This window comes from Penaeus chinensis, chromosome 4 (assembly GCF_019202785.1).
Source record: "Penaeus chinensis breed Huanghai No. 1 chromosome 4, ASM1920278v2, whole genome shotgun sequence".
Lineage (NCBI taxonomy): Eukaryota > Metazoa > Arthropoda > Malacostraca > Decapoda > Penaeidae > Penaeus > Penaeus chinensis.
In genome coordinates this window covers 19,557,298-19,579,797 of record NC_061822.1, presented here as the reverse complement: position 1 = coordinate 19,579,797, position 22,500 = coordinate 19,557,298, and the positions used below count along the sequence as shown (strand labels likewise).

Sequence of the window (22,500 nt, the reverse complement as noted above, 5' to 3'; positions counted from 1 at the left end):
ATATCATTATTATCTACAGTCTAGAGAACAAAATATTGGCAATACAACAAATTTCCTTATCTATACATATTTTTTATGGTTATAATTCTGGGTTGTCTGTTGGCCTGGGTAGATTTCATTTTAGGGATACAGTTTTTGTTGCTGGTCTCTTTGCCAGGTGCTTTCACAGACTTGTACCTGGTTAGGAGCATAGGCCTTTTTATTTGTTGCATAGTTGCTTTCTTGTATATGATTTACTATGCTTATGTGTATGTAGCTATCTTGTAGACAGAATTTTTTTCTTATTTACACATTTTCTAGTCTAGATTTTGTAGAAGAAACTGTGTCTCTGAATTGGGATTATTTAAGAACTTTATAGATTTATGGTAAATAGAAAAACAACATTTTGCTATTTTTTTATAATTTGTTCTGCACAGTAAGATAGTATTGTATATACTGTGTGTGTTATTTTAACATATACTCACTCATACTCACTCACTCACTCACACGTAGACATACTTACACACAGGGAACCTCTAAATTTGCACTTAAAAAGATATTAAATATTTGAGATAAACAACCTTTTGGTAATGGTATGTTGGACCTGTCGCAAAGGTTTATACAGTGGCTGTAGGTGGACTGTATGCAGATGATGGATCTTAAACATAGCAGCGAGGGAAGCAACATTCTTCCACTGCTGCAGGATCAGTAGATTAGGGTCACTGCCAGGCTATTCTTTTTTGATAATTTTATAGGCTCTTCCTTGTCCTGAAGAGAGGTGCCACAAGCCACAGTGTCGTCCAGGTGACTATTCACTCATCCTTCAAGATATAAAATTACCATGACTTATGGATTATGACTAAACTCAAGACATACCTAAAGTATGAAATTGTTGGTATCAAAACATTTTTTCACATATTTTGTAGAGTATAATTTTAAAATTACATGTTTATTTTTTTTATTTTTTTTTAATGTGCACATTAATTTTTTTTCAGCTTTGAGAGATTATGTGTATAGGTTTGGAAATTACTTACACTATCTTTGTGAGATTTGAAATTCATGGTGGTGAATTTTTACATCTATAGATATACAGAATTAACTACAACTTATTTTTGACCTCCTAGTCCCAAAGTAGGTGTGTGGCTTCTAGGCCTGGCACACATTCATGTGTGGTATCAAGACTTTTTGCCTCCCCACTGCAATGTTTTAAAAATAGTTTTGTATTATTTAATTTTCTGTAACACATACCAGCCATACTGGGCAGGAATATAATCCTGGTAAGAAATGTCCTCCCAGGAGCCATAATTTGGCTAATGGATGGTACATTCCACCCTTGTATACCGATAGAAATATTGCAAGATTCCCTACCTAAATGTCCAGCTAACAAATCAAAATTGTCAGTCTGATAAACATTTGCTGGCAACACAACTAATTTACCAAGTCTCCCAGAGAAAGAACCCCATACCATTAAAGATTCTGAGTATTTTATGTCTACTTAAAGCAATACAATCAGCATTTGGTAAAGATATATAAAAATAAAAAAATTCAGGGGGTAATTATCTGGGGGCAAAGCCCCTTTTAAATATTAAGGTGATTTGTTGTAGACCCAGGGAAGCTTTCCTAGGGTTCAAACTTACTGAAAAGTCAAATAGTTATACAATTATGAATTTTGCATTTTTAACCAGATTTTTTATCTGTCAACCATCAATATTTATATGATGGTTGACATCTTTAGCCATAAAGAGCAAAGCCCAAGTGCTAGTGTTGAGTTTATGTATGAGTGCGGTTATGTAAATTATAAGCTTATATACAATATTTTTCATTGCTGTAGGCTAGGCCATACATTTGCACACATTCAACCGCTGTCTCTCTCTCTGTGCTGTGTGGTGCAGGGTAACGATCTCGTGTAGCAATCTTGCTGACCTGCGTTCGAATCCCTCGCTGCCAGTGGATGGTAACCCCAGCCATTCCTTGCACACAGGGGATAGTTTAGAAGCAAAATGAAACAGACAGTATTTCACAGCAAGAATATCCATTGTAACAAATGGAATCAAACTCAAACTAAACTCCTTACCAAAACAAAACATGTAAACAAGTGATGCTCGTGAAGCGCAACATCACAGTTAAACATAATGAACTTACTCCCTCTCTTTTAAATAAAGTAAACACTTTCAAAGTTACAGCACATTATATGGATGTAAAAACATAAATGTATATTTTTTTTCTTTCAAAATCAAAACAACTTGGATCAACTTTATCATTGTAAAGATTCACTTTCAAAGACTTCAGCTATTTTCATGGGGTTTACTCCTATTTTTGTCAGTACATCTGCTAACTGTGCTTTAGAATGCACCCAAAATATCTTCAATTCTCCACTCTGAACCATCTCTTTGAGAATAGCTATGTCATTCCTCAATCTCTTTTCTGAAACATTTTTCACTGTGTACACATTATCATAAAGTGAATGGTTATCTACATAGAGCTCCACAGGTAATTTTCTTTCTTCATCATATAATATTTGAGATAGCATATTTCCGAGATAATAGGCCATATCCACTGCCTCAGTAGCTGCTAGTGTTTCTGCAGCAAGAGTGCTTTTCACAACTCTTCTTGTTTTCTTTGCCTCCCAGTACAAAGGACAACTGTTTTCATTTTCACCCACAAGAAAAATCACAAAGCCCCCAGCACTACTAAATCATCAGGGAGTTAGTATAGGAAGCATCACTGTATACAATCAACTTATATATACAAATGTCACCAAGTCCTGAAAAGTACATTGAGCTCTCAAAAGTACAAGCTTTCCTTAGACACTTATTTGCCTCAATCAGATCTTCTACTTTGGAACTATTTGCTTTACAGCGAAGTTCCAATACATCATTTGTTAAGTCAGGTCTTGAATTAGTACATAACCAACCTAGTTGGCCAACTAGACTCCTAAAGCTATCCTTTTCTTCTACTTTATATTCCATATTCTTGGTTAGTCCCCTCACAGCACTTACATTTATAGATTCTAAAGATTTACAGTACTCTTTTTGATGCAAAGTGATGCCATGTTCATTCTGTACAATATCTAATCCAATATATCTGAAAGTCTTATTACTTTGCTCCCTAACCTGAAAATTATTTCTGATTTGGGCAATGATCACATTTCAAATCTTTCTGTTCCTCCCCACAAGAAATCATCTACATGCATTAAAAACATACCACATAATTCTCATTCATAATACCAATAGAATGTGTCAGGGTCAGTTTTCAACTCATTACATCCCATCTTCAACAGGAAAGTTTTAACTGTGTGATACCACTTCCTAGCAGCATCATAAAGACAATATACACATTTTTCTGATTTCCATAACACATTATCATCAAAAACTGCTTCAGTAGGGGGAACAAGATACACTTCATGCTCAAACCTTTCACTCTGTAGGAATGCAGCCATAATGCCTTAATTGAATTCACTGTCCATTTTTTCGAAGATAGAATAGCAACAAAATTCCTCAACATTTCCTTGCTGACCATAGGTGAATCTGACAGAATATCCTCCTTTTCCTGTCAGTACCCAATGAACTGACAATGCCTTTTGGCCCATGTTTGGAATTTCCTCATATACACCAAACCTTTTCCAACTTGTCAGTTCTTCTTATTTTGCTTTTTCAAGTTCCTGATTTTTCATATTTTCACAAGTCATGACTGTTTCACAGTGTTTCTGCACTTCATCCTCTTCCAATGTTGGTACCCATTTTTCTACATCGTTGTTCCAGTTGATGGCTGACATGTGTCCATCTTGATGCTCAGTATTCCTCCAACTACTATATTTTCATGTAGATTTTACCTCACGACCATGTATTGTAACTGTCTGCCATTGATATGACTCTTTTGGTAAGAACTTCACCCTTTGTCCAATCTTTGGAATATTCTTAACAATTACACTCTTCTTTTGTTTTACTGCAATTTTCATTTTCTACATTATTTCCCTCTGAATTTATAACTGCTTCTGTCTCATTCTTCTCACTCCTAGCCTTTTCTTCCATTTCTTTTTTCTGCGTCACCATATCAAGAAGTGCATTTCTGCCTTCTTCATTATTCCTATTCTGGAACATGTGTTTCATGAGCTCTTACAATATTGGAGCCATATTTCAAAATCACTGTTTTTCCATCCTGACCAATGACTGTGGCTGGTCCTTTCCATTCCTTTTGATCTTCTCTCTTAAAATAGACTTGATTGCCACTTTTAAGGACTCTACCAGTGGTTCTTACTTTGTGTCCTAGAATATGTCGTATTCTCTCAGAGGTTTCAGCAGCAACAAAGACTTTTCTTGCTGAATGGTTAGCATTGATGTGTTTTGCAACCATTTCACTAGATGTTGTACCTTCCAGTGCTGGGAGTTCATCACTCATGGTATATGGCAGTTTGGGATTTTGTCCATATACAAGCTGGTAAGAGCTAAAACTCCCTGTCATCTGGAAATAATTTTTGGCATTGACTGCCCATGCTAAAGGTACTTTTAAAAGACAATTTTGGCTGCTCTTCTATAACTTTTAACATTTCATCTATATGTGCATGTTTATTTTCACAAAGGCCATTACTGAAGGGAGAATATGCTGCATGGTTAGCATTGATGTGTTTTGCAACCATTTCACTAGCTGCTGTACCTTCCAGTACTGGGAGTTCATCAGTCATGGTATATGGCAGTTTGGGATTTTGTCCATATACAAGCTGGTAAGAGCTAAAACTCCCTGTCATCTGGAAATAATTTTTGGCCTTGACTGCCCATGCTAAAGGTACTTATAAAGACAATTTTGGCTGCTCTGCTATAACTCTTAACATTTCATCTATATGTGCATGTTTATTTTCACAAAGGCCATTACTGAAGGGAGAATATGCTGCAGTATGCATCACTTGAATGTTCATATTCTCACACATTTCCAGGAATGTGTGGTTGGCAAACTCTCCACCATTGTCACACAAAAATTTTGCAGGGGCTCCTAATCCGGTTCCCAACCATGACTTCATAATTTTCTCCATTATCTCCTCGGGTTCTTTACTTTTTGTCACACATGATTTTGAGAACCTTGTTGCCATATCTACTATATATAGGAAATAAATCTCTCCTTTCTTACATTCTTTTAGGTCTATTGCTACCACTTTATTGAACTCCTTTGCCATATTTACACTCAATTGGCCTTGCTGGACACCTCTTCAGCATAAATAAAGCACATCCTTCAATAGCTGAAGTAATCTCTTGGATGTGGGATGACCAAACTGTTGGTGTAGTTTTTCAATCTTCTTTTTCTTTTCTTTGACACTAAGTCCTAATGTTAACAATATTTCTTTGTTTTCCTTCTCATCCTTTGTGGAAGGCAATAGCGTCCTGAAGAAGTGTACCTCAATTTCACCTCTTTTCCATGTATTACTGCAATATCATTTTCCAAGTCCAGTTTTATTTGTGCCCTCTTCATTGATTTCTTGCTGAACAGAAGAAGAATAGAACAATTCACATCATCGATGGTTATATTTGCTTTCCTTCTCTTCTATTCTCCATTATTATTCTTTTGATAAAGTTTGTATGTATGATTTTAACCAATCAATACCACACACAGTAGAACTACATGCTGTGTCCAGGATAGCATAGTTTATAGACTCTGTCATTAACACCGACTTCATTCCAGGACTGTCAACAACAGTATACGACTCTGTCTCTTGTTGTATTTCCTCACTTGCAATATTCACATACACATTTCTCGGACATACTGGAGACAGAGGGTACTCTGATCCACAGACATAGCACCTTCTTATATTTCTATATTTGTCAACAGAATTTCTTTGTCCATCTTTCACAGTTCTATCGGTCACATTTCCTCTTCCTCTGCTGCTAAGTCTGCCATGTCCTCTTCCCTGTGTAACAACATTCACCTCCTCAGTGTTAAATCCTGGCTCAGATTTTGGAACCACTGCAGGAGTTTCACTCCCACTACTCCCTGACACTGCACCCAATGACAGTACTTCTTGACTTCCAAAAAATTTATTAAGGGCTTGCTGCATGGAATCAAACATCCTATCTGGATCACTGGAGGATACTGCTGTCAGTACTATTTGTTTTTCTTCAACTTCACTGCATTGTCTAATAGCTTGAACGCTAAAATACACTTTGGTATACTCACTTTGTACTTGCCCAAAACTGCACTTCTCTTGACAAATCCATGTCTCGTACGCTGCTGACATCTCATCTTTTTTGTACCGCTTGTCCATGTTGGAGCAAAACATCCATTCCATCACCATTTACTAACTCTTCGATGTTCACTTCTTCAAAAATCTTGCCTCTCACCTTGCTTCCTTCCAGAAATGACAGGGTGACAGTCACAGCTTGTTTTTTCTTTCCAATGTTTGTGACAAGCTGCCATGCTTTTAGTTCTTGTTTCCAGTGATCATAACTCTTGTTTTTGCCAAAAACAGGCACTCTCGCTCGTCCACGGTCATCATTGTTGTCGCTCATATTTTCTTCTTGTTTCTTTTAAATATTCAATGGTCTGCTTCCACTTACCACCAACCATGCTCTGCTACCATTTATTGAGCTTATGGATCAATGTGGTATGGTAAATCATAAGCCTACATATATTATTTTTCTTTAATATAGGCTAGGCCATACATTTGCGTACATTCAACCTGCGGTCCCACTCCAGACTCCAAACCAAAACAAGACCCATAAACAATTGATGCTCACAAAGCGCAACATCGGATTTAAACAATGAACAGCTAGATGGCAAGGTCAGCCTGCACTTAGTTGTGCATCCTATACATTTGTTTGTTTGTTTGTTTGGGTCTGGGGGTGGCTTTCCATGTTCTACAACCCCTCTAAAATGGACTTTAAGCCTTGTTTTAGTCTCAATTACTGGAAAATCATCTGTGCTGCGGCCAAATACTCACACAGCTTCCTCATGCTTCTAATATTTATGTGTGTGTGTGTAATATTTTTTTCTTTCTTTCATTTTTAATGAAAATTTAGGTGAAAAAGTAATAATCCCCCCCCCCCCCCCCCAAAGAAGGGACTGTTTTCCATTAATAATTATTTGGGGGGCATTTTGCAGTTTACATAATCTGTATTTTGCTTCCCCCCTCCCTCTCCCCCCAAAAAAATCAGGCTCCAACACAGCTTTTGTATTTCAGTGCAATTGTGAATGCAATCAATGAATTTTGAGGTGCAAAGCACTTGCAGCTGTTGGACAGTACCACAGCTTATATTAACAAAAAACTGAGAACAGGCCATTGAAAATTTTCCAAAGTTCATTATCTCTATTATATCAGTACAAAATTATTATAATTGCATAATCCTTACATGAGTAATAAATATCAGTTCAATTTTGAGAATTATAGAAGCCAATGCAGAAAATAAATGGAGTACGAAGATGTTGAATCATTTCCCTGTTCTAGACGGGGGGAAGGGGGAGCTGGTCACTGAATGGTTTTAATTTCTGAGGAGGTTTATATGAAAGTAATCACATGCACATAAGATTAACTGGTTGATCATCCTCATATAACTCAATGCCACCAGAAAAATGCTGTACTAATTTTTTTTTTTTTTTTTTTTTTTTTTTTTTTTTTTTTTTTTTTTTTTTTTTTTTTTTTTTTTTTTTTTTTTTTTTTTTTTGGGAAATGTCTCTGCACATAAATGGCTCTGCTAGTGCTTAGCCACAAAGGAGTCCATTAGTAGACCTTGTGACCTTACCTGATTTCACCTTTTGTTGAATTAGTGGATTTTTTTTTTCTTTCTTTTTTTTTTTACTAATGCTATGAATATTGATGGTGTTTTTATAGACATTATAATTACAATAATGTTCAAGGAAAAGGGTTAACAGGCAAGACAGGCAGTACTTGTAATTGGTTCATTGGTGACAAGTGTACCCATCTATGTGTAAAAACAATTAATAAAGTAAACTCACAGTGGGCATGGCATATGTATACATGCCATACCCATTTGACATGGGTTAATACAACTAAACCTATTTTTATGGAAAGGAAAAATTACTAGTTACCCCATTGTTCAATGTTGTTTTCTCTATTAGATTTTAAAAAATGACTTGGGTTTGGGGAACCAGCATAGAGTTTGTGTTCAATTATTTGTCCACATTATCTTTGTAAATAATTAAATAAAAATAATCAGACATCAGGGTGAGGTGGCTTATCTACAAATTTATGGCACCTATCACCTATGGAAGTGTCCACAGGTTGCATTTTTACTGGAAATGCATGAAAAATGTGCAATAGCTGTTTCAACTCTTTATGTAGACCATGGAGAAGACTGATTTTCAAAATTCCATATAGTTTTTATTTTAGAGCAAGTGTCATTGTGTACTATCATCTCCAGCATAAAATAGCTAACATCTTGTCTGAAATTTAAAACTCTGCCTCTGACATGCCCTTTGAACTGAAATACTCTTTACAACAGAAATGACCAATTTCAAATCAAATTTGGTTGGTTGACTGTCAGAGTGAAGCCAAATTGAAATATTATTTATGCTTTCATTTTTTTACATAAGTACCTTGTACTCAGTACATATACAGACTCCTTTATAAGCTGCATCATATTATTAGGGAGTCTCAATGAAGAGCATATTTCATGTGTAAATGCACACAAACTTTTAGTTTTCAAAGAAAAATATCACAAAATATTTAATCATAAATCATTGTGATTTTCATCATTTCTGATACAGGTATTCACCCCAATCTCTCTTGTGGGGGGCTTCAGAGATGGAGTCTGAGACCTAATCTGGAGATCTCTGCTTTGGACCTCAGCCCTTGGCTCAACTAATTTTGTAGGGTCTTTTTTTTTCTCTCTCTTTTCTTTTCCTCCTTATTCCTCAACCCCTTCTCTTGTCCAATTCTGAGTATGTGAAAGCAGTTTTGAAAGGGTGAAAGGCTGACTTTATACCAGCTATGGACACAGTATTTCCTTAGTTAATTGTTTAGCCTTTACCCCTCATGGGGATCCTGATCCTTTACCCCATCTCATGCACAAGAGTCTCCATTTCCTACATTTTACTTCCTTATTACAACTCTTCAACCATATTGCCCTCCTCTCCACAATACTACCTCACTCCACACTATTCCTGCCCAACCACATTTTGATGACGGGTGAAGAAAACTAAAAAAAAACTCTATGCTTTGGAGATCAATGGCAATGTACTGACTTTGAGCGCAGGAGTTCGGTACATCAAGCCGAATCACTGGCTCGTAGCGCTTTGGCGCACTGCTGCAGCATACAGCCGCACACCACAGATCAAGCAGTTTGTTTTGACGCCTCACAGCATGACCCATTGGGAATGGGTTAATACTTGTACCTAAACTGTTTCCATCTTACTGGCTGATTGCCCTGTGATGACAAAGATTGGTCAAACTGTGAAGATGACCTACTTGCTTGCCATGTTGACTGTATCCGAACAGTGCTACTCAATTTCCCCTGGAGGCTGCCATAAGTCCCACATCAGAATTGTCAAGACATGGCCGTCCTCATTAGGTAGAAAATCTTGCCCTGTAATCCATCCTCCAATTCCTCTAACCCATTTCTGTCTACATTCAAAGTGACTCCTGACATCCAACCACCTTCCCTCATAGTTGGAGATTTTAACTGTTCCCACTCTCTTTGAGATGATTCCACCATCACTTCACAAGGTCACTCCTTAGAACAATTTCTCTGAAATACTGATCTTGTCCTCCCTAATTCAGTGTCCCACCAACTTTGACATATATACCCAATTCTTTTCAGGCCACAAAATTTCTCTTTGCTCTCCTTTCCTTTATCTAGACTTCTATTGGCAGTTCTAAACCATCACTTTCCTATTATCCTACTTTCTATATCCCTCTCCCAAACCCCCCATGCTGGTACTTTGACAGTGTTGACTGGCATACCTTTACCTCTCTCTACCTTTGATTTTCCTCCATCATCCTTTTCTTCGACTTCAAACATGCTTGTATACTTCACAGCCAATATCCTAAATACAGCCTCTTCAGACATTCTCTGAACCTCCCAACCTTACACTTTTAAATTTGTTGCATGGAGCTTCCCTAATTGTGCCAAAACACTTTGATTGAAGTGCTCAGTTTAGGAACAGCTATTGTTACAATAGAGAGACCCCCAGTCAATTAACCCATTGGATCCGGTTGCATCATGGCAATCAAATCATCAAAAAGTAGGCTTACATGAGCAGCCACTCTGCTGAGTGGCTGCTTATAGGGTGGGCGACACGAACACATGTGCGTAGTCATATCATCATCATCATCATTTGGGAGCTAACGCCGGCAGGGGCGTATAGCTGCATTCGCCCTTTGCTTCCACTTATGAGGGTCCCTCATGGCAAGCCGCCAGGCAGGGGCTTGGCCCATCTCTAGCTCCTCACGACAGGTTTGGTCGATCTGCCCAAGCCACGACTTCCTTGGTCGTCCCACAGGCCTCCTCCACCCAGGGTTGTCTCAAACAGAGACAACCTTGTGGGCAGGGTCATCCTTCAGGAATTGAGCCAAGTGGCTGTATAGCCTCAGTTGGTGATCGCAGATTGTGCAAGTAACAGGTCCTGTACAGGTCTCATGGTTGGTTGGACACATGGTCCTGCCAACTGTACCCCATGATCTGGCAAAGGGATCTGTTACAAAAGGCATCAAGATGGGATTCCAGAGCACAAGATAGCGTCCAGGTTGCACTACGATATAGTAAAACTGGCAGTATCAGGGCCTTGAAAACACGTAACTTGGTCCTTCTGCACAGGTAACGGCATCTCCAAATACTCTTGTCGAGAGATTTCATGACTCTTGCTTCCATGCCAATCCGTCTACTGACTTCCTGGTCTGACAGCCCAGAGTCATGAACTGCACTACCGAGGTATATAAAACTCTCTGTGATCTTGATGTTTTCACTGCAAGCACATACCGACTGCACAGGGTCTCCTAGTAGGTCCCCAAAATCCTGGATCATGGTCATGGTCCAGTAGACCTCTAGCCCCAGAGGCTTTGCTTCATTGCTAAATATGTCAAGAGCCAACACTAGGGTTTCTAGAGATTCAGATAGAATAGCAACATCATCAGCAAAGTCAAGGTCTGTAACCTTGATATTGCCCAGAGTTACTCCACAGTGACTTTTGACAGTAGTTCTACCCAGTATCCAGTCCATGCAAGTGTTGAAAATGAAAAGTGTTGGCAAAAACACAGCCTTGCCTCACACATGAACTAACAGGGAAGAAGCTCGACAGGCCCCCACCACACTTTACAGCCCTTTCAGTGCCTGTATACATGTTTGCTATTAATCCAATAATCCTTGTTGGAATTCCTCTTAGACTCATAATCTCCTAGAGTGATTCGTGATGCACAGTTTCAAATGCCTTCTCAAGGTTGATGTAAGCTGCGAGCAGCCCACATCCAAACTCACGACGGCACTCTACAATGACTCAAAGCAGCAGGGTACGGTCTATTGTGGACTTACCAGGTGTGAATCCAGATTGTTCTGGCCCCTGGTGCCTCAGCAGGTCGTCTCTGATACATCTCAGTAGGATGTGCGCGATTACCTTGCCTGGTATACTGAGTAGTGTAATGCCTCAGTGATTGCTGCAGTCCCTCCAATCCCCTTTTCCCTTCCAGAGAGTGATGACCACACCCCTCAACAGGTCAGGGGGAATGGTACTAGTCTGCCAGATGGCAGACAGGACAGCATGTAAGCTCCTTGCCATAGATTCTCCACCAGCCTTTAATAGTTCAGCTGGGATGCCACAAATATCTGCTGCTTTACCATTCTTTAGCTTGGAAATCACCCCCCTGACTTCAGTCAGGGAGGGTGGATCCTAGCTGATGGGTGGGTCTGCCAATGGAATCTCAGCATTATTTACTCTTTTTACATGTTTTTAGCCTTTTGGCCATTTTCCAATGTCCATATTTGCCATTTCATTTGCATTATCCAGTTGGTAATAGTTTTTTTATTTACAGACTCCAATTATCTCTCTATGTAGTCTACAACTCATTGCAAGAGAAATAAAACTGTAACACTGTTACTTTTGTCATTTTTTTTTTTTTTTTTTTTTTTTTTACGCTTGAATCAGGCCTACCATCCCTTTCTCATTCTCATCCTTTGCCCGTTGTTGTCGTGAGGGGGCTTAGGAGACGAAGACTGAGACCCAATGATGGGGAACTCCTCAACCTTGGGACTCAGCCATCGCCTCAACTAATTTTGCATAGTCTTTTTTCCCACTCATACTTTTCGTTTCAGTTTCTTCATCAATCCCTTCTACTATCCACCTCCTAAGGTGTGAGAGCAGTGCTGAAAGGATGAAAGGCTGACTTTATGTCAGTCCTGAACGGCCTGAGGGAACCATGGGCACGGTATTCCCCTGCCATACCTGGCCCTTACCCCTCAAGGGGACCCTGAGGGGTGGACTTTTTTTTTCCCCAACATACTCCAGGCTTATCATGGCCAATAATGAAGACATAACCCCAATCTTAGGGGCAATGAGGCTTGCCCCTTTATCAAATAGCCCCAATCCCAGCTCTCCTTTGACCACGGCTCCAAACACTGCAACAACTCCCCCATCATCAATGCATACTAGTACAGTATCAACCCTAATCAACAACCAACCCCCAGGAGACATTTCTACTCTCCCAACATGCTCAACTTCAACACTTTTACTCCCACAACCTTCTTCATCAAGCACCCCATCTCCCCTTATTACTACCTTACAACCTTATTGCCCACCTCCCCGTAACACTACCCCCCTCAACACTACTCCCTCCTCCACACGTCCCCGCACTTCTACCTCTACAAGAATCCTAAATACTCTATTTAGCCCAGCCAAATGGGACCGATTTTTCGTGATCCCTCCCACAGCTCCCTACTCTCAAAACACCCTCCTCTTCCAACAATGCCTCCAAAAACAAGTAGGCAAAGTCTCTTTCCGTAGCCGATGCAACCACTCCCGTCTCGTCACAGTAACAACTGAAAATGAAGCTATAGCATTAACAAAACTAACTGATCTAAGTGGTAATCCCATCCCTACAGAACCTCATCCAACCCTCAATACTTGCACTGGAACTGTCTCTATCTCCCCAACAGATTGCCCAATCCATGACAAAGAATGGTCAGATTGTGGAGAGGACTTACTCGCTTGTCTCACAGACTATGATGCAACATATATACAGTGCTACTCCATTCCTCCCAGAGGAAATCGTAAGAAATCCATCAACATTGCCAAAATTACTTTCCGTAGACATGACCTTCCCTTAAATGTTTACATAGGTGGGGAATCCTCCTTGTCAGTGCCAAAATTGTTGGCATTTAGGACATCCTGCCAAACATTGCCGTTCCACAGCCAGATGCCCGCTATGTGCCCAACCTGGCCATACTTGATCAAATTGCTCTGCACAATCACGCACATGTGCAAACTGTGGCGGCCCCCATAATGTATTTTATAGAGGCTGCCCCACCTACAAATTTGAGTCTGAGGTAGCAACTCTCAGATTCAGACTTGGACTCACTCTACGTGAAGCCTGACAGGAAGCACGTCGACAAGGCTTTTCTCTTACCCCCTACTCCAGTAATGTCGCTCACTCTGCCAATCCCCCTACCTCCCAAGCTCCTACACCCTCTCCTAAACCCAACCCCCCTCCATCTAACTTCTCCTCTTCTACCTCCTACCTTCCCCAGTCAAATTCTTTTGCCATCCTAAACCCAGACACTCCAATCTCTACCCAATCAAATTCTTTTGCTATCCTAAATCCAGACACCCCAATCTCTACTACAGCCCCAACACCTTCCCCTCTCCCTCCCCGCACTACCCGCAGCAGACAGAATAAACGTTCCACCCCCTATTCCCCTACCTCACAATCACCTCCACCTTCCTTTGCCCCTATTCAGACACCAGACTTCTCTTCCCCCCCTCACAAGAAAACCTTTATCTCACAAAACTCCCCAACCAACTCCACTACAGAAACTCTTAAAGATATCCAGAACTACTTAATCGAGTCCCAAACTAATACTCATCCACCTTCAAATTCTACAACTCCCGCTCCCTCCACACTCAAAGTGACTGCCGATATCCATCCTCCTCCTACTCATATTCTCCCTACACCCAATCCTCCTACCCCATCCCAACAAAACCCATTCCCCCTGACTCCAGCCCCACCTATATTAACCCTCCCACCATCCCCTCTATCCCTTCCACTCCCTCCTGGATACACACGTGAAACCCTCATGTCACAAGTACCTTCTTCCCCAGACCCTCTACCTCCCGACACCCCTCCTGATACAACACCACCTCCCCAACCTCATTCTTTATCACACCCTCTAGCACCTTCCCCTTCAAATTCTCCAACACGCCCTGCAATCTTTGCCAGTAAATCAACGAAAGTATAACTATCCTTCATTGGAACATTCGCGGTTTCCGAATGTTCCTCTTTCAGTCCCACATATTCTATTGTCATGCCCACGTCCTCCCTACATAGACATCCCAACTTATCAGACATCCTTACAGAATCTCACACTTTCTGCTTTGACAACCTGTTTTCCTTCCTCAAACGCATATATATCCTTCACTTGATCTAACCCCTTTACATTACTTCATCCGACCCTAACCCATTCACTCACCAATTCCTTAACCCAGCTTTAACAACTAATCACTAACCCAACCATTCTTCACAAGCATTAACTATAGTGCTATATGACCTTAGATGTCTAGCACATTTATTGCTTTTAACCATTAACCAATTAACCAATTTTATCTCTAAGATGCTATGCTTATTTTCCCCAAATTTCTCTCTCCAAGCTTATCATCTCTCAATAACTGCTTCATACCTTCTCTTCCTCTTAAAGTTTACCTACCCCTTTCCCTGTTCGTATGGATGCTATTTACCTTTACCCTATCTCTGAACCCTTCCTCTTTCTGCTCAATCTCTCTCCCTCTCTGGATAATAACTTCTTCTTGTAATTGCTCTTCTATTTTCCCCTGATCCACCCAAATTAAACATCTCAACTTCTGTACTCCTCACACATTTTCTTGCACATATCTCTAATCACTCCTCCACAACTCATGTCTGTACAGACTGTCCTGGTAATGGTTTCACTGTAGTCTTTTCTTCTCACACATAAAACTTTCTCCTTCCTCCTGAATTGAGCATCCTTACAACAGAACTACATGCTATCTATCTTTTTCACTTTACAATGTATGTTTTCCATCTCTTCCTCATCCTTTGCCATCTTTACTGATTCACATAACTCAATAATACTCAGACAATTCATACATCCTATCAATCCTATAGTTAATAAGACACACGACCAGTTGTTTTATCTGTCTGCACAACAGAAATCAGTTAAGTTTTGCTGGATACCTAACCATGTCAGGATCCCTGGCAAAGAGCAAGCAGATTTTTTGGCATGTTTCACCAACTTGTCCACAACCCACTAACCCTATTTTTCAAACATTCCATCTTCTTACTAGTACCTCCACCCACCAACCCTATTTTTCAAATATTCCAGCCACCTACTACTATCTCCACTTCAGAAATTTCTTCTATAATCATTGCATTAGTTCTGGTAAATTTTGACCACAAATAAACTGCAAACCTTCCATCTCTCCTTGGTGAGTCCCATGCCACCAGAATAGATGCTATCAATCCCTATTCTGCCCCATTTACTCCCTTCATTATCATACTATCTTATACTGCTGTATAAGATAGTATGATATACTGTGCAGCCAATGTTGGCGTCATAATTCCATTTTGTTTTAGTTTTTGCTTAGTGATCCCGTATTCTGTTCTAGTTCTATTTTTTAGGTTCCGTATATTGCCTTAGAGATTCTATAGCTCCACCCTCATCCCTCTTCTCACCAGTCATGTTATGCCCCGCCCTCTACCCAAAATGAGAAACTGTCATTGGCAGAGTCTACATCACAGTTTCCCCCCTTTGTGGTCCTACCCTTGTGCTCCATATCTCCCTATCCTTCACTCCATACCCCCCAATCCCTTGCTCATTGTTGTCATGGGGGGCTTAGGAGATGGAGACTGGGGTCCACTGTAGAGGATCATTCATACCATGGACCACAGCCCTTACCTCAACTAATTTTGCATGGTCCTTTCTTCTTCCCTTTTTCAGTCCTCTTTTTCATCATCCCCTTCTTCTGTCCATTTCCTAAGGTGTGAGGGCCATGCTGCAAGGATGAAAGGCTGGCTTTGTATCGGTCATGAACGGCCTCTGGGAGCCATGTATAAGGTTCCCTTAGTTAATTATCTAGCCCTTACCCCTTATGGGGACCCTGAGGTAGACTTTTTCCTCTCCCCATTTATATCAGGCTCATCATGGTCAATAATGAAGATATTTAACCCTTAATAGGGGCATTAAGGCTTAAGCGGCGTTTCAACTGGCCTTGTGTATGTGTGTTTCTTGCCATATGCTAGGTTATCTGGGCAGAATCGTAGCACTTTAGTGCGAAATCTGGGGGCTAAGGGGAGCCCACAATAACCGCACTTAGAGCGTTCTTTCCCAAACCAATTCAGGGGCTACTCCAGGGTGCAAATAAAAACTATTGTCCGTAATTTCTTTAGAATAATGATAAATATCTCTATGCATTTATAAAGCTAACAGAAGATTTATAACATTATCTATGTTACTTGTTATGTATCACTTATTAGAAAATTATTTATTGTACAAAAGTAAACAAACAAGAAGACTCTTCTTTTGTTTTTTAGGATAATCATCTTGCGTCGAGGCCCGTCCGTGTGTGTGAAGATGTATATATAAATATGTATGTATATATATACTAAATATATGTACATATATATATATATATATATATATTTACATATACATATATTTTTATCTATACATATGTGTATGTACATCTATACATATATATCTATATATATATATGTATGTATACACATACATATATTCGTACTTATAAATAAAGAAATATACCTATATATATGTATTTATTTATGTGTATATATACATATATTTTTAAATAAATAAATGTATATATTTATACAGAACTATATATACATACATACATATATATATATATATATATATATATATATATATATATATATATATATATATGTAAATACACATATATGTGTGTACACACACACACACACACACACACATATATATATATATATATATATATATATATATATATATATATACATATATATATATATATATATATATATATATATATTTATATATTTATATATATGTATATATATATATATACATATATAGATATCGATATAGATATATATATATATATATATATATATATATATATATATATATATATATGTAAATACACATATATGTGTGTACATATATATATATATATATATATATATATATATATATATATATATATATATATATATATATATGTACACACATATATGTGTATTTACATATATATCTATATCTATATATATATGTATATATATATATATATATATATATATATATATATATATATGTATATATATATATATAGATATGTGCCGAACCTGGTCATGGCCATTCAAATTGCTCTGCTCAGTCACACACGTGTGCCAATTGACGTGGTTCCCATTATGTATTTTATAGGAGCCACCCTACCTACAACCTCGAATATGTGTTGGCAATTCTAAGATTCAAACTAGGCCTCACTCTACTTGAGGCCAGACAAAAAGCAAGCCAACTAGGTATTTCTCTTTCTACCTATTTGAAAACTGTACTTCACTCCACACCCCTCCCATCTTCTCAAGAAGTCTCAGTATCTCCTGCAGTATCTCTTCCCTCTACTCTGAACCAACCTATCTCTACTACCTCTCTCCCCCAGTCAATGTCACTCTACCTGTTGCACCAGACAATCTAAATGTTCCACTCCATCTTCTCCAACCATATCCTCTCCTACGCCCACCTCTCCCTCTGCTCCTTGGACATCCATTCCCTCTTCTCCACCACATAAGACAACCTTTGTTTCTCAGACCTTCCCAACTAAGACATTCATAAGTTCATAAACATGACTAAAGAGAATGATCCCACTCCCTCATTCACCCTCTAATCCCTTTATTTGCTCTACATTCAAAGTATCTGCTGCTATCCATCCTCCTCCTCCTCCTCAAGTTCCCCCTACCCCTCTTCCTCCCACTCACCCAAAAAACACCCTTTTCTCTATTCCTCAATTTTCCCCTACCCCTCTTCCTCCCACTCACCCAAAAAACACCCCATCTTCTTTTCCTCAGTTTACCCCTACCCCTCTTCCTCCCATTCACCCAAAAAACACCTCATCCTTGCCTCCTCCATGTGCATCACCATATCCTCTTCCTTCCCCATTATCCTTACACCCCCACTTAGATGCTCACCTGACTCCCTTAAGTCAAAACAATATCCTTCTGTGGATCCCTTCCCTCCTGACATTTTTCTCGATACTGCACCACCTCCCCATGTTTCCTTATTTTATTATCAGGATTCTTTTCCTACTTTCTCAACTATCGTTTCTCACCATATTACCATTTGATTATTATATAATAGCAGTTTTCCCATACAGTGGTACTCTCTCTTCCTCAGACACATATTCTCCACTTGATCTGATCACCCTATACCTTTAACCAAATCCTTCTACAAATCTCCACTGTATTCCATTTGCTTCCCTTTACACCCTTTTCACTAATATTCTATCCTATAGTATTCTACAGCCTTCAACATATAACTCATCTTATCCTGATCATTAATGTATTTCCACCCTTTTTGCCACATTACCATGGTACTATATGACCTTTGATGTCTAGCACACTTATTTCTTCTAAACATTGATCATTAACCATTCACCCCATACCACTCCACCAGGGATGGGAGATTGTATGTGGGTACACTACCCCCCCTCCTTGGTTCATTCCTTGGGCTCTTACCTTCCTCTCCCTTTCCTTCGTTTCTCAAACATTTTACTCCAAATAATTGTTAACAATTGTATATTTGACAATCTTTGCATCTCTCTCTCTCTCTCTGTCTATCTCTTTCACTCACACACACACATACGTGACCGCTTGTGGGCGAGTGCCCTGTACATGAGCAACGTGTTTCTTTTAAACCACCATGAGCAAAACGGTTTAACCCCTTCCACCACCATACTTAACCACAGTGCTTTATAACCTTTGATGACTTACACTTTATTTCTTAAAGTCATTAACCATTAACCATTTGATATTGGTACGTGTATGCGTACATAATTTACCTATTGGCACTTATGCCCTTGCTCCTCCCGAGAAATAACCCAGATTGAGCTCTAACAGTTGTTTGGTAATTTCCCCATTCGTTTATGGATACTGTGGGCTAGCTAACTCCTAATGACCCTCCATTTCCCCCTCCCCCCCTACTCAGGGATGGTCACTTAAGGTACTACTAATGTTGAGGGTGTAATACACTTTTAAAATATTATATAAAAACTATATGCAGCTATGAAATCATAGGATAGAATATGTTCAGTGATGATTGAATTTTAGGAAAGAAATTTTATTTAGCCGAGAGTGGGTCCTTTCCCCTCCCTTCATTGCATTTCCCTGCCAATTTCTACTTAGGGCTAGTCAACCCTCCCTTCTCTTCCTTCTTTCCTTATGCCTTTCCGTATCTTTTCATCTTTTTCTTTTCCATGAACTTTCTCTACTTTTCATAGAGATTTGGCTCCGTTTTGAGTGAGGTGCTGGTGGCACGGGCAAGGCAGCAACACCTAGAGTGGCTGGTATCACAGTCACATTTTTATTTCTTTGTGCTGTGAAGAAGGCCTTCTGGGACAGTTTCCTTATATGTTTCAAATATTAATGTCTTGTCCTTTTGGAGACATGGTTCACAATAGTAAGAAACTTGAGAAAAGGGAAAAGTGGTGAAGATTGTGTGACACAGATGGTGCACCTTAAGTTCTCTGCTGTCAAGGCATTTCTGAAATTTGTTTGTTCAGAACTCAGAGTTGCCAAAATCCTCCAGTTAATCAGTACTGCTAACTTTACCTTCTGTGAACATTTTACAATGCAAAGGCAGTTCAATCAAAGCATAATAGTCTAAAGTACAATACAGGTTGATGGCGTGCTTGTGGGTTGCACCTGTCCCTTTAGATCCCTTGTAATAGGCATTATAGTAGAGGGATGACATTTTTATTATATCTAGGTTATTTTATTGTGTATTTAGTATGCAGATTCACAGGAATTGTTTTGGGGATAAAAATCTAATTTTTAACCTGTACTCGACAAAAGCAGTATGTAAAACCCATCGTGGAGGACTTTACCTCCAAAGTGATTATAGACAGAACCAAACAAGCAAATTACTGTTTAGCACATATAATAGGTGGCATGGATAATTACCACTCAGCATATGGGCTCAATATTATAGCAGTAAGAGCAGGCATCTGGCATTAATTGGTTAATGTTGGCTCATATAGGTAAGTGCAATTATCCATACATCCTGTCATCTGAACCAAGATTCAAAATGAATTAAAAAAGGCACATTGGCATCAATGTGTTAAAATCTCTTAATTGCACTCCATCATTCTACATTTGTTTGTTATTTATCAAGTATTGTTGCTAAACATCTTAAAAACTTTCAAGGATGAGTGTCTCGCAATCTCTTTCCTTCATGTACATATATGTTAGTGTTCAAAGATAATCTTATTTTCCTTCTTTTAAATTTTCCTTCTCCAAGAAACAACTTTTATAAGAACATGGTTCATGCCTTTGTAATGATTTTTCAAAACTTCTTTTTTACAGATGTTTGAAACCAGTTGCTGACCAAATAGAGATTTTGGCTAAACTGATTGTTCTATACTTCTACTTTTTTGCAGACTATTTGAAACCGGTTGCTGACCAGATAGAGAGTGTGGCTAAACTGAGTATCAAATCTCAGGTGTTGTACATGACAGGACTAAATGTATCACCACAGTGGTCAGAATCATTCATGCATTATGCCTTACCACAAGATCAGCTGCCTCTCACCATAAATGCTATTGAAGCTAAACTCGGTATGTGGTTGTCATTGTACAGTGATTGCCTAAAATTGTAGAAGGGTATAGCATTAGGTGTATTCAGGTACAGTTTTATTTTTTATTTATTTATTTTTTTTACACTATATTTTGGAAGAAATTTGTGTCTACGTCCAGTTGTTCATCTACTTTCCACATTGCATAAATCTGCTTTACTGGCTTATGATTCTACACTTTTATCTTAGAGTGTATCAAAAGTAGCAATATCAAAGATAATATTTATTAAAGTGAAGACTTAAGGGACAATCACACTTTTTTTTTCCCCCAATAATTAATCAGCAGTAACCAACTATTCCACTTCCCTTAACTTCGGAGTTTACATAATCTAATACTTGGTTGGAAGCAGGAGCAGATGTTATGAATTGTGTGGAAATTGGTGAAATGAGCATGGCAAGAGAGGCTGTAGTCTGCTTGAAAAGAATACGAAGCTGCCCAAATAATAATCAATTGATATGAGTTTTAAATAGATATAGCATTATATATCCTTATATTTTACAAGCATGCTTATTATCCCTATGCGAGAATTCATTGGAGAGTAGCTGTGATGTCATCATTGTATACATGTGCTCATCTTCCAAGTTCCTAAAAGGAGCTTGCCTATATCTATCCTCCAAACAAAGTATTGCTGGAGATTATGATACTCACTTTTACTATATCTTCTCTACAACCACGAACGCACATACTTTGTTTTAGTAATGTTTTTTGCTGAAAACAAGCTCATAGGCAATGGTTCTATTCATCCTGTGTGACCAGCAAGTTGGGAAATCGCCCACAGGGTAGCCTTGAATAATGGATCATATCATAAACTGGTTACTGAAAAAAATCACTTTTGTGACTGCCGTTAGGGACTATTTACCAAAAAATGGCCAATTATTATTGTTTCTTTCTTTATGTATTTGGCAAATTTGTTGTCTCTCTCTCTCTCTCTCTCTCTCTCTCTCTCTCTCTCTCTCTCTCTCTCTCTCTCTCTCTCTCTCTCTCTCTCTCTCTCTCTCTCTCTCTCTCTCTCTCTCTCTCTTTCTTTCTTTCTCTCTCTCTCTCCCTCTCTCTCCCTCCTTCTCTCTCTCTCTCTCCCTCTCTCCTTTCCTCTCTCTCTCTCTCCTTTCCTCTCTCTCTCTCTCTCTCTCCTTTCCTCTCTCTCTCTCTCTCTCTCTCTCTCTCTCTCTCTCTCTCTCTCTCTCTCTCTCTCTCTCTCTCTCTCTCTCTCTCTCTCTCTCTCTCTCTCTCCTTTCCTCTCTCTCTCTCTCCCTCTCTCCCTCTCTCCCTCTCTCCCTCTCTCCTTCTCTCCCTCTCTCCCTCTCTCTGACAACTCTCCCGGGCGTATAGCTTGTAGGTCAGGCACACACAAACACTCCTGTGTGATGTCAGTTTGTCTTCCCTTCCCGTTGCAGTGTTATTATCTCATTCTGCATTTTTTTTTTCCAAGGTCTATATTTGTTACTTGATATGCTATATCAAGATGGTAATAAAAGGTTTTTCTAGCAGAGACTCCATGTC

General features: G+C 39.0%; 1 protein-coding gene across 1 annotated transcript in view; it reads left to right on the top strand.

Annotated features, from left to right (window-relative positions):
- The window catches only part of LOC125047841 (GPI transamidase component PIG-S-like), a 68,312-nt gene that overhangs the window by 24,764 nt on the left and 21,048 nt on the right, over positions 1–22,500 (top strand). The window contains exon 6 of the mRNA XM_047646354.1: positions 20,806–20,982. Coding sequence (XP_047502310.1) covers positions 20,806–20,982 — 177 coding nt within the window. The remainder of the gene's footprint in view (positions 1–20,805; positions 20,983–22,500) is intronic.